The 12,732-nt window shown below is 42.1% G+C and overlaps 1 protein-coding gene across 1 annotated transcript in view; it reads right to left on the reverse strand.

Moving 5' to 3' along the window:
• IQCK (IQ motif containing K) overlaps positions 1 to 12,732 on the reverse strand; it is a 120,868-nt gene that overhangs the window by 25,869 nt on the left and 82,267 nt on the right. The window contains exon 8 of the mRNA XM_032836177.1: positions 10,000 to 10,111. Coding sequence (XP_032692068.1) covers positions 10,000 to 10,111 — 112 coding nt within the window. The remainder of the gene's footprint in view (positions 1 to 9,999; positions 10,112 to 12,732) is intronic.

A 12,732-nucleotide genomic window follows, 5' to 3' on the forward strand; every position in this document is an offset into this window, starting at 1 on the left:
TTAATTAATTAATTATTTATTTATTTGACAGAGATCACAAGTAGGCAGAGAGGCAGGCAGGCAGAGAGAGAGGAGGAAGCAGGTTCCCCGCTGAGCAGAGAGCCCGATGGGGTGCTCGATCCCAGGACCCTGGGATCATGACCTGAGCCAAGGGCAGAGGCTTTAACCCACTGAGCCACCCAGGTGCCACAACTTTGAGCATTTCAATAGAAGGCATGTCCTAGCTGTGCAGATTTTTACAAATTTTTAATGAAAAAATACATATGGGGGCGCCTGGGTGGCTCAGTGGGTTAAGCCTCTGCCTTCGGCTCAGGTCATGATCCTGGGGTCCTGGGATCAAGCCCCGCATCGGGCTCTCTGCTCAACAGGGAGCCTGCTTCCCTTTCTCTCTCTCTGCCTGCCTCTCTGCCTACTTGTGATCTCGCTCTGTCAAATAAATAAATAAAAATCTTTAAAAAAAAATACATATGAAAATTGATGTCATCCAAACATATCCACCCGCTGGTGAGTCTTAAAAATAGAACTAATGAACGTAATATCACGGCATGGAGTCACTAGTTTCTTTTAATCAAAGTTTTATTTCTTTTGCAGGTTCAAATGGAAAAGGAGCTAAGGTTTGAGGAGATATAAGAGGAAAAATTAAGATGAAAGTGACACCTTAGTGTTATTGATATATTTCTTCTTAAAGAGCCATGGTATCAAAAAAATAAGTAAATAAAGAGCCATGGTATTACCAAAGTGATGACCTCATCTCAAATTATTCCTGAGGCATAATTATTCTCATGTTACAAGTAGGGAAAACGAAACACAAAGATTACATCACCCATCAAAAGTTCCAAAGTGGGTTGGTGGCCTTAAGGGCAAATTGATGCAACAGTTTTGAATGACAATGCGGCGATCACTGTCTAAACTTAATATATGCATGACCTTTGAACCAGCAATTTCACTCCTATGACTATATCCTATAAAAATACTTCTATAAGAAAGCAAGAATAAATCTACAAAAATGTCCACGGAAGCATTGTTCATAATACAAGCTAAATATCTATTTATAGGGACTGGCTTAAAAAAAAGTATGGTACAGGTTTATCATTTTTATGGACCCACAAAAAAAATAATGAGACAGATCTATATATATTGGCATGTGTGATATTATGACTTATATTAAGACATATGTATTTGTCTTCGTCTGCATTTCTGGCATAGAGCTCCTAAAAACTCTTGGAATTTCCCAAGTGAGGAGGAAGACCAAAAGGTATCTTTTGTTATGTTAGTAAGTGGTTTTTAGACCCACCCAAGGATGGCTGGTGGCCGGGAAAACCAACTATGTTATTAAAAGTTTAGGAACTTTTAGTCCCCTTCCCCTGACCTCTAGGAAAGGGAAAGATGCTGGAGGTTGAATCAATAATCACCAGTGGCCAATGATTTCATCAAATGTGCCTATCCAAAGAAGCAGCCATATAAACCCGTAGGACAGGGTTCAGAGACTTCCAGATGGGGATGCCGCAACAATTCCAGGTACCACCATGCCAAGCCCCAAACTCTGTGAGGAGTTTGGGGCATGGCACTCTCGTTGGGGACCTCCCTCTCTCTTTTATCTCTCAATCTGGCTGCTGATTCATTTCCCTTAATACATCCTCTGTAATAAATCAGTAATCTAGTGAGTAAATTAGTTTCCTGAGTTCTGAGAGCTGCCCCAGCAAATTAATTGAACCCAACGAATTGGGAAGCTCCAAGCTGTGCTTGGTCAGTCAGAAGCACAGGTAAAAATCTGGGCTTGGGACTGTCTGAAGTGGGGGTGGTCCTACCCGACAGAGCCCTTAACCTGTGGGGTCTGATGCTATCTCTGGGTCAATACATGTCAGAATTGAGTTGAATTCTCCAACTCAGCTGGTGTCAGAGAATCGCTTCCTAGTGGTATAGAAACCGCCCTCCCCCAACACATTGGAATTGGTATTAGAATTTTTGTCATGACAAGTTTCCTTCCAAGTAAAGGAAAAAAAACATGTTGCAGTACAGGGTATATAATACGGTTCCATACGTGTAGATAGAAGAAGAAACCCGAAGGGTAGACCCACTCAATAGTAACTGCCTCTGGAAAATAAGTGACTGGTTATTTTAATATGTATCATTGTTATGTGATAGATTATATTTGTTAGTCACAACAGGCTACACCTAATGCCAGAATCCACCTCCTGAGCCACAAGCTAGTGTTCTCTTCACCCAGCTAGGCTACCCTCTCTGGTGGTGGAACCCTTCCTGTTCTTCATCGATAGCTGGGCAGGGTATTTGGAAGGAAGGACAAAGAATATCTTCATCCTTATTCACTTAGCCCTGGCTTCCTGCTCTAATGGAAATGTCTCCCAGAAACATGTTCCTAGGGGCTCCTGGGTGGCTCAGTGGGTTAAAGCCTCTGCCTTCGGCTCAGGTCATGATCTCGGGGTCCTGGGAACGAGCCCCCAATCGGCCTCTCTGCTCAGCAGGGAGCCTGCTTCCTCCTCTCTCCTCTCTCTCTGCCTGCCTCTCTGCCTACTTGTGATCTCTGTCTGTCAAATAAATAAATAAAATCTTAAAAAAAAAAAAAAAAGAAAGAAACATGTTCCTAGATCCTTTTCCTAGATCCCAGCAGCCTTTGGACTAGGGACTCAGCCTCTCCCATCTCCAAACTTCCCCTATCCAGTGAGGAGTACATGGAAACTTAAAGTGCTTAGTACAGTGTCTGGCACATGGTATGTGCCCAATAAACTACAGCTACTTCTTAGTTTCAGACATCCTTCTCTGCTCTAAGAACCAAGTTCCAGGGGTATCCTAAAGTCATACCCATGTGGTGTGGCCAAGATGAGGTACTTATTTTGAGACTATCCTTAAAACTCAATCTTAACAGTTAAGATTGGTCACAGCAATCTAAACTTAAAATACTATATTTAAAGTCAGAAAAAGAAATTTCTCTGGTTTCTACCTGACCCTCACCTTAGGCTTTGTCTTTTCCCAGTGTCCTCTTAGTAAAGGAAAAAAATCTCAGTTCCAGGAATAAATGTGCTTCCAAGAAAGTTTTTCTCTTGAAGACACAATCAAACAATACAATGATCCTATTTTCTTCATTGTTGTGGCTTCTAGGAAGCTCAGAGCCATATTTCTACTTATTATAGGAACATTTTCAAGGTTATTATTCACGTTGTATAATGTGTTAGGGAAGGGCCCAGTTATTTCCTGAACAACTAGCTTGTCTTTTTTTCTTACAGTCACTGTGAATTATGTAACAGATCCTATTTCCTTCTTTGTTTTGTCTCTAAAAAATCTTTAGCAAGTATAGGACTTGGAGTAAGTATTTTGCTTACTGCATTTTGTGGCTTAACTTTTTCTTGACTTTTAATTGTTCCCCAACCCAATTACCACATTTATATAAAAATGTTATATTATACAAATTTCTGTAAGATACTGCGAGGCACTCTTGGAATGAGGTCAGGAATAAACAGGTAAGCAAACAAAAGTAAATAATCGATTCCCTTTGACAGGTCAACCTCCTCCATCCCTTTCTTTAAAATATCAACAAGAAGTGATAAAGTCATTTAAAGAGTATTTACATATACATAAAGAATACACACAAAGGAAAATGTAACCCAATGTTGTGGGAACAATTTCTATGGCTTCTTTCTTCCTACTCATACTGGATTTCCAAATAAAATATGGCCATTCAATTACAAGGCACATTTGAAAACAATTACTGAGTATACGAAGCTAAAAATGCGCTATTAATCGAGAAGGGATTTGTGACGATACCTCAAAAATGACTTAGGCATCTTGTTTGGAATTATATTGGCTGCAATTCTTGTCACACACATTTTAAAATAATTCCGGCAACTGTCCCGATGGATAGAGACTCGAGGATAACCTCACACCATTTCTGTCCTAGAAGAAAATCCTGTTTGGGAGGGCCTCTGACTCAGTGTAACGTGAGACAAGCTATATATGACCACGACTGTACCCTGACAGCTGACTCTATTCTCCCTCAGACCTCCTGTCTGCGCCAAGGTTGCTCCAAGAAATGAACTTGGCAAAATTTATTCATACTATAAATACCAGAACACAATATGGATAAAATGGCATCCACTCAAAAAAATATATTACATTTGTTTGTTGGATTTGTACACAGATTAGTTTGTGGGTTTTTTTTTATAAAGTTGGAAAACCATTTTTATTTGCAATCATTCCATTTTTTTTCCTTACCGCAAGTCTAAAGGAGAACTAGCATGTGTTTAACATTAATTGCTTTATCAAAGGGCTTCAGGGTCTAATTACAGTGTCACTTTGGCTGGGGGGGATTTATTTTTGAAACTTTCACATTACCCAAATTCACAAGGTTTAAAACAGGAAGTAACTTGGTAGTGCCCCAGTGTAAGAAAATGATTCAGCTCAGCGACACTTGAAGGGAAAAATTTCCTTCGGTGGGCATGTTATACCCTGTTCCTAGCAACTCAGCCCCTGCTTAGGGGCTCCAGTCAACAAAACAGCAAGAACCCAAGGCCTAGGTCATAAGAAATAGGACAAGCCACATGTCGTGTTCGGTAGGATTCCTGAGAGGTTTGGGTCTGACAGCAGTACCCAAGGGAGCATTTTCTCTCTCCGTGTCTCTCCCCAGTATGTCATCAGAACATTGGACAGTAAAAGGGAACACCTGGGCCCTCTTCTGGCTGTGTGACCTTGGGCAAGTCCCTCGACCTCCTTGGGCCTCTACTAATTCATCTGTAAAATGAAGCCCACAGTTCCATTCACCATGTACATGAAGACTGCATGCACTTCAATGTGCCAGGACTTATTCTAAAGATTATCTCTTTAACACCACCATAGGAGGCAGGTTCTATCATTAGTCCAGTTTTTACATGGGACAACTGAGGCTTAATGAAGTTAAGTACATCAGGTCACACGCATTTCTCAAAACCTAGTCCTTTCCCCACTGCACTGTACCGACTTCCTTCTTAGCTGACTACAGCTTTTGGGGACAGTATTTAGAACAGGCTGTTTCACCTGAAGGCCATTTCACAGTCTTTTTTTTTTTTTCCTTAAAGATTTTATTTATTTATTTGACAGAGATCACAAGTAGGCGGAGAGGCAGGCAGAGAAAGAGGGGAAAGCAGGCTCCCCGCTGAGCAGAGAGCCCGATGTGGGGCTCGATCCCAGGATCCTGAGATCATGACCTGAGCTGAAGGCAGAGGCTTAAACCACTGAGCCACCCAGGCGCCCCCCCATTTCACAGTCTTACTGTAAATGGGAAATTTATCTATGAGTTCCCACTGGGGCATTTCCTGAACCCCACCTTGTTTGGAAAGGACAGCTCCTTCTGGAGCCCTGCAAAGGCTGCCAGGGACTGAGCAGCAGGTGGCTGAGATCGGAATGCTCTCACTCCGCAGTTGCACCGCGGGCTGGACGACAGACACACATCACAGCCCGGCTGCTCTCCCAGCTACACAGCAAGCCAAATCAATCTGTCAACCGACAGCAAATCAACTCAAAAGAATAAGAAACAACAGAAATAAATAGGCACGCTGCACTTTCCCTGACCTTTAAACTGATTACAGCCTTGATTGTCTTCCAATTTTGAAGTGAAATGAAACAGCAGTTGTGCATGGCAGAGAGGCGCATACGAGCCTGCCAGTCAGCTCAAGGGTTAGCAAGGGTTAAACTGTTAAGGAGGCTTTAACACTGCCAATGTGATGAACTCTTACTTGGAGGTACCCCCCCCCCCAACCCCTGCCCCTTTCCAGCATATTCTGCAGGCAGGCTCACCTAAGCCTCAGAACTGGACCATCCAGCTCATCCATTTACTCATTCACTTGCTCATTCAGCCAATATTTATTCGATGCTCAGTTTGTGCTGGGCACTCCGAGGACAGGTCTTTGTCCTCAGGAAGCTTATACTTTAATAAGGAAAACATATAACTGCCAAGTAAACAAATAACAGATGGACTTATCTTGCCCGGGGCTCAGGGCATGCAGGCTTACAGGATTCCACATTTCATTTATTTACTTTTTTTTTTTTTAAATGAATTGCTCTATTTTATTTTGTTACTTTATTTTAATTTTGGAGGGCTCCACATTTTAAAGAGAGCACAAAACAAGTGCAGAGCCAGTGCCTCCTTAGGGTATCAACCCCGGCTGACCAGGAGAACCCGGAAACTTAACGTTAACACAGATGCCTGGGGCTCATCCTAAAACCATCAGGTCAGAAGCTGTGGCGGTGAGGCACGGGTAATTTTTGACTTACAATTTTGAAATAATTTTGAGTTTACAGAAAAGTTGCAAAAATCATCCACAGAATCCCCAAGTTCACCAGTAGTCTGCCCTGTGCCTTATTTACGTTACTGGTTCCTCTCTGTGTGTGCACATGTACACATGTGTGTTATACATTCTTTTTTTCTGAATCATTTGAGGTTAAGTTACATATCATACTTGATATGTGTACATCAACATGTATAACAGCAATGGTGTATACATCATTGATCCCTAAAGCCTTCAGCATGTATCTTAAGAATGAGGTGGTTTCTTTTCTTTTTCTTTAAAGATTTTGTTTTTGGGGCACCTGGGTGGCTCAGTTGGTTAAGCGTCTACCTTCGGCTCAGGTCATGATCTCAGGGTCCTGGGATTGAGCTCCACACTGGGCTCCCTGTTCAGTGGGGAGCCTGCTTCTTCCTCTCCCTGTGCAGTTCCCCTGCTTATGCCCTCTCTGTCACTCTCTCTCAAATAAACAAATAAATAAATATTTTTTAAATGAGCAAATTTGATAGTGCTATGTAGTCATTTATATAAAGCCTCTATTCAAAGTTTGCTGATTGTCTCAATAATGTCTTTCTTAGAATTCTTTTCCCATCCAGGATCCAATCTAAGATCCTATGTTGTGTTTAGCTGTCACGTCCCCTTGGTTCTCCTTTAATCTTGGTCTTTCTTGACACCGGCATTTTTTAAGAGTCCAAATCAGTTATTTTGGTGCGTGTCCTTCAACTTGGGTTTGTCCAATGTTTCCCCATGATTAGATTCAAGTTATGCGTTTTGACAGGAGTAGTGGATAAGCATATGTGATGAGTGTCCGTCTTAGTACATCATACCAGAAGGCACATTACGTCAGCTTGTTCCAATATTGGTGACACTAATTTTGAACACTGGGTCTGCCAGGTTGCTCTAACGCAAAGTTAACATTTTTCCTTTTGTTTAATGACTACTTTGTAGAGGGATATTTCAAGACTCTAAATATCATATTCCTCATCAAAGTTTCACTCAATGGTGTTAGCAAGTACTGATTTTTTTTTAAGATTTTATTTATTTATTTGACAGACAGAGATCACAAGTAGGCAGAGAGGCAGGCAGAGACAGAGGGAAGCAGGCTTCCTGCTGAGCAGAGAGCCTGAGGTGGGGCTCGATCCCAGGACCCTGAGATCACGACCTGAGCCGAAGGCAGAGGCCTTAACCCACTGAACCACCCAGGCGCCCCTCTCCTCTCTTAGACTAAAATGGGTGCTTCCCCAAACCTAAGCCCTAAAGCAAGGGAGGGAAAATCCAAGAGAAATTGGGGGGTGTCTCATTATTTGGTTGAATATCTGCTTTAAAGGTAGACTTACATCTGGATCATTCCTCTATGCCTATCTGAGGAGGTTTGATGTGATCTGGGTAGACACACTGGGGTAGAGAGAAGGAGACCATGGAGAAGTCTGTGTGTCCACCATTGGTTTCCTGTGTGTCAGGTGGACAGTGAGAGGTAACTTGAACTATTTTCCTAATGCTCTGACCAAGAGGGCTGGCCACTGGGTAAGGAGACCCCAAAAGCAAAAGACTAGGAGTAGACTGGCAGAGGTGGGATCCGAAGTGGTGGTGGAAGAGGTAGAGACAGAACCAGATCCCCACAGAGGTGGTCTGCTGCCTACTGTTTCACCTCCAGGAAGAAACCTATGAGATACAGGAGTCAAAGAGTCAGCATGGAGATGCCTGCCCACAGGACATGAGTGGTAGCCTTAGCCAGAGAAGCAGCAGCAGCCACTGGAGGACGACAACAGATAGTGAAGAGAGGGGATGCCCCTGTATCTCCCTCCTTCCCACCCATCTCACCACAGGAGAAAGGGATCCGGGAGAGGCAAGGATAGAAGTGTGAAAGACCTAACACTTCTTTCCCCCACTCCCATCCCCATGGGTGGAGGGCAGATGAGGTTGGGTAAGCATCAGATTGGATCTGAGATTGAAATTTTAAACTAGACCGGGCTTTCTGAAATTAGAACATACTGGAAAAACACGGAATCCCCCCCCCATATGCCATGAAGGGATTGGGAAGAGAGGTTTGAGAAAATAGGGTTGAAGACGGTTTCTGGGGAGAAGAGGAAGCCTTTGTTTAGACACCGTCATGCTGAGGTTGCTCATAGACTGGCTCCTGGTCCCGGGGGAAGGTCCCTTGAGGAGGTAATGCCCAGGCCTAGAAGATGAGAAGCAGCTGGGGATGAGTGATTTGACAGAAAAAAAAATAGAAAGCACAGACCCCCAAGGCGGTGGTGGTGGGGCGCTGGCATATGACAAGAACAGAAAAGTCTGGAAGGGCTCCAGCCTAGTGATGGGGGACAGGTACAGGGAAGGATGGGGAGGTGAGAGGGTTCAAAGCATGGATGGCCTATAGCCTGCTGAGGTGAGGAGGTTTATTTTTCATAAATTCTAAAGTACTATGAACTTATTTAAAAGATTCCAACAGTGCACCTCTTCCTCCCTTGTTCAAATCTAAAGGTGACCATCATTAATGTAGCCTTCCAGGCTGTTCAGACACCTCCACGTTTCCACGTATACACTTTTTTTTTTTTCAAGATTTTATTTGACAGAGAGAGACAGCGAGAGAGAGCAGGAGTGGGAGGAGAGGGGGAAGCAGGCTCCCCACTGAGGGATCCCCCCAAGGAGCCCAATGTGGGGCTCGATCCCAGGACCCTGAGATCATGACCTGAGCTGAAGGCAGACGCTCAACAACTGAGCCATCCAAGTGCCCCTACACATATATACTTATAATATGGATAAAAACCGATGGTTCTGTGATTCTTTTCCACTTGATAATATATCATGAATCTCCTTCCATGTTGCTGCTTGAATAAATGATGCTAAATCCATACCACACCACCGTTAAACTTCACGATGTTACTCTCTGGTCATTGGCCATAATGATGTTCTGAGTACGTTCAGTGACAAGGTAGATCATGGGACAGAAGGTAACAATGTAAAATCCAGTCTTTAATAAAATATGTACAGATATCTATTTGTACCTGTTTGCACCGGAAAAAGTACAGCAGGATATACACCAAAATAGTAACAGTGGTGGGATTTCTGTTTTTTCCCTTTTTTTGGCTGTTGGTTTTCTAACTTTCCTATCGTAAATGTGTAATAAGTTAAAGTTTTATAATAAAGAGTGTGGAAAGCAAATAGGACAAAATGGTGACATCTACATATGACAGGAGACGGGTGCTTGTTATTCTTTGTATTTCTGTGTTTGTCTGTGCATGCACGCATGCACATGTTTAGTTTCTCACAAAAAGAGAGAGAACAAGCATAATGCATCATTTCAGTTCAGACACACAATCAACAACTTAAAAAAGATAACCACCCATCACACTGATGGACACTGTGCTTCCAAAATGAGGGGTTACCCTTGATGACTTACAGCTTAAACAAAATGACTTGCAGACATGGGATGACACTGAGTTTGTCCCTGAGTGAGGAGAATGGCCATGTAAATTATGTCACATCACCTCTGTCATTCCAGAGCAGAATCCTAACCTGCAGTCACTCCCCCCACCCACACACAAAGTGAGTTCCCTGCAGAGACAGGGACCTGACAAGGACTCAGAGGGCTTCCTTTTAGAGCCTGGGCTATGACTCAGTCTTCTCCTCAGCCTGCTACTTCTCCGCCATCTTGACTCCTCCCCCTCCAATTTTTCGACTCAGTCTTTTCCTAAACAAACTAAAGACTGTGACTCAAACAACTGACCTTTCTGTTCTTGTTTGGCCCAGAAAATCTTGACTCGCTGGCGAATGTGCTTGTCTTCACGCAGTTTCTTCTGCCACTGACGCAACTCTTGAATCTCAGGATCGCACCGAACCTGGAAAATGCCCACAAAGCTTTGGTTCCTTTTCAAAAATACGTCTATACATTAGCTTGTTAACTCTGCATGGAAAATCATTTACAAACTAATTGGATATACTCTGGATTCCAAGTGAATCAGTGTTCTAAGTCATTGATCTGAACTCCTACAGGTTATGTAGTATTTGCGTGTAAATGAGGTTGTATGAGGATTTGCTATAATAATGGTAGGTTGAAAACATTCTAGACCTGTGCTGTCTAATAGAAATACGATGGGGCCACATGTGAAATTTTAAATTTCCTAGCAGTTTCATTTTAAAAAGTAAAAACGAGCCGGTGAGATTATTTTTTTAAATATTTTATTTATTTATTTGACAGACAGAGATTACAATTAGGCAGAGAGGCAGGTAGAGAGAGAGGGGGAAGCGGGCTCTGCTCAGCAGAGAGCCCGATAAAGGGCTCGATCCCAGGACCCTGAGATCATGACTTGAGCCGAAGGCAGAGGCTTTAACCCACTGAGCCACCCAGGCGCCCCAGTGAGATTATTTTTAAGAATATATTTTATTTAACCTCAAAGGTCCAAAATATTATTTTGACATGTAAGCAATACAAAAATTATTTATGAGATAATTTACTCTGTTTTCCATACTAAGTCTTCAACATCTACTGTATTTTACAGTTACAGCACACCTCGGTTTGAGCTAGACACATTTCAAGTGCTCAATGATCGCATATAACTGGTGGCTACTGTATTGGTTCTAGAAGAATCACAGACAATGTATTAATCACTGTTCCGTTTAACACCAACTGAGCACCTACTGCATACTGGGCTTTGTGCTAGACATTGTCAATAAAGAGACTATTGATGATAATTTGAATTAAGTTTTATTTTATTCTTTCATAGCTCATACTTACGTGCACTTAGGCTCCAGGCATTGTTTACGTGTTTTACAAATTTAACCATCAAAACACCCAATAAGACAAGAATGATTATGCCCATTTTACAGATGAAGAAACTCAGTTTAGGCAGCTTGCCGAGCTGCAGAGCTAGGAAATGGTGTTGAGGTTCAAATGTAGGCAGACTGTTTCAGCTGCCCTTGAGGGGCTGAGAATCTAGTAGGAAACACAGAGTATTCAGGAATAAGATCAACAAGGATACTGATGAGTAGAAGGGAATGCAGAGGAGGAACTGAACTCAGCCTGGAGTGGTCAGCAAACACTTTATGGAGGAGATGATCCCTGGGCTGAGTTTTGAAGCATACACTAGAGTTAGACATGGAGGAAAGGTGGGTAGAGTGTAACGGTGGTCCATTTCTGCTTATTGTGATCATGTCACAAAGCCAAGTCCCCACCTCCTGATGTTTCAGACCACCATTGGATCTTAAGGCTTCCTGCTCTGATCACTGGGATCCAAGCTTCTTAGATTCGTTTTTGAAAAATCCTGTTGTCCTCTAGAAAGGTCCTTCCATGGCTTTTTATAACTAGGGAACTTGTGGGGGGCAATGTTGGGTTTGGGGTGATTGCAATCCCTTTCCCTTCTAGAAAGTTCCTGGGTTCTTTATGTGAATTGATACCATGCACCAGAGCTCTACTCATTAAGAGGCATTTGGAGAGATGACCTTATCAGATTCAAGAAAAATAAATTCCTTCCTATTACTTCCTCTCCCAGGGCATGGGGTGCCTTGGTTGTCTTAAGAAAACTACTCAAGGGGCACCTGGGTGGTTCAGTGGGTTAATCCTCTGCCTTTGGCTCAGGTCCTGATCTCAGGGTCCTGGGATCAAGCCCTGCATCAGGCTCTCTGCTCAGCGAGGCGTTTGCTTCCCCACCCCCTCTCTGCCTGCCTCTCTGCCTACTTGTGATCTCTCTCTCTATCGAATAAGTAAATAAAATCTTAAAAAAAAACTACTCAAGTGATTTTTTTCCAAGATAAAAAAGATGGACTGTAGTTTCCTGCTGAACTTATAAATGACAGCTACACTTGTTTAACAAAAAAGAAAATATACAATTTATCTATAAATATATATTTTTAAAATCACACATACAAAGGACCATATATGTATATATTGTGTGCATAATATAGTATATGTATATAATATGTATATATATAACATGTATATTGTGTGTGTTTATACATATCAAGTACTTTGTATATAAAGCATATACCAGTATAATGTTATGCAAATTTCAGACAGTAAAATGCCCCTCTATTAATGTCATAGAACATAAGGTAATCCCCTAAGTCTTTTAAATTACAATGCAATGTTTTTACAATGTTTTAGAAAATCTTATGTTCAAAAGATTAGACACCTTCAACATCTCTGTTCTGTGGATTGAGCAAGCCCAAAGCCTCTTGGGCAGCAAAAAAGGGATTATCCACATCTTTCCTACCAGCTTCAATTTATCTGGATCCAAGCACACAGAAATACTCACATTTCTGCACTGTGACAACTGATACCCTTAATGATAATAAATGTGAAGGATCTTCTGAATCACTAAAGAAAAGTTAACACTAATTATAATCAAGCAAATTGACTATGTTTTCTTACAGTCAAATTCTTTCTGCATAACTGATGTATTCTTTTATTTTTTTAAAAGATTTTATTTGACAAAGAGAGAGAGAGACAGCAAGAGTAGGAGCA

This window comes from Lontra canadensis, unplaced genomic scaffold (genome assembly GCF_010015895.1).
Source record: "Lontra canadensis isolate GAN:19392208 unplaced genomic scaffold, GSC_riverotter_1.0 scaffold91, whole genome shotgun sequence".
Taxonomy (NCBI): Eukaryota; Metazoa; Chordata; class Mammalia; order Carnivora; family Mustelidae; genus Lontra; species Lontra canadensis.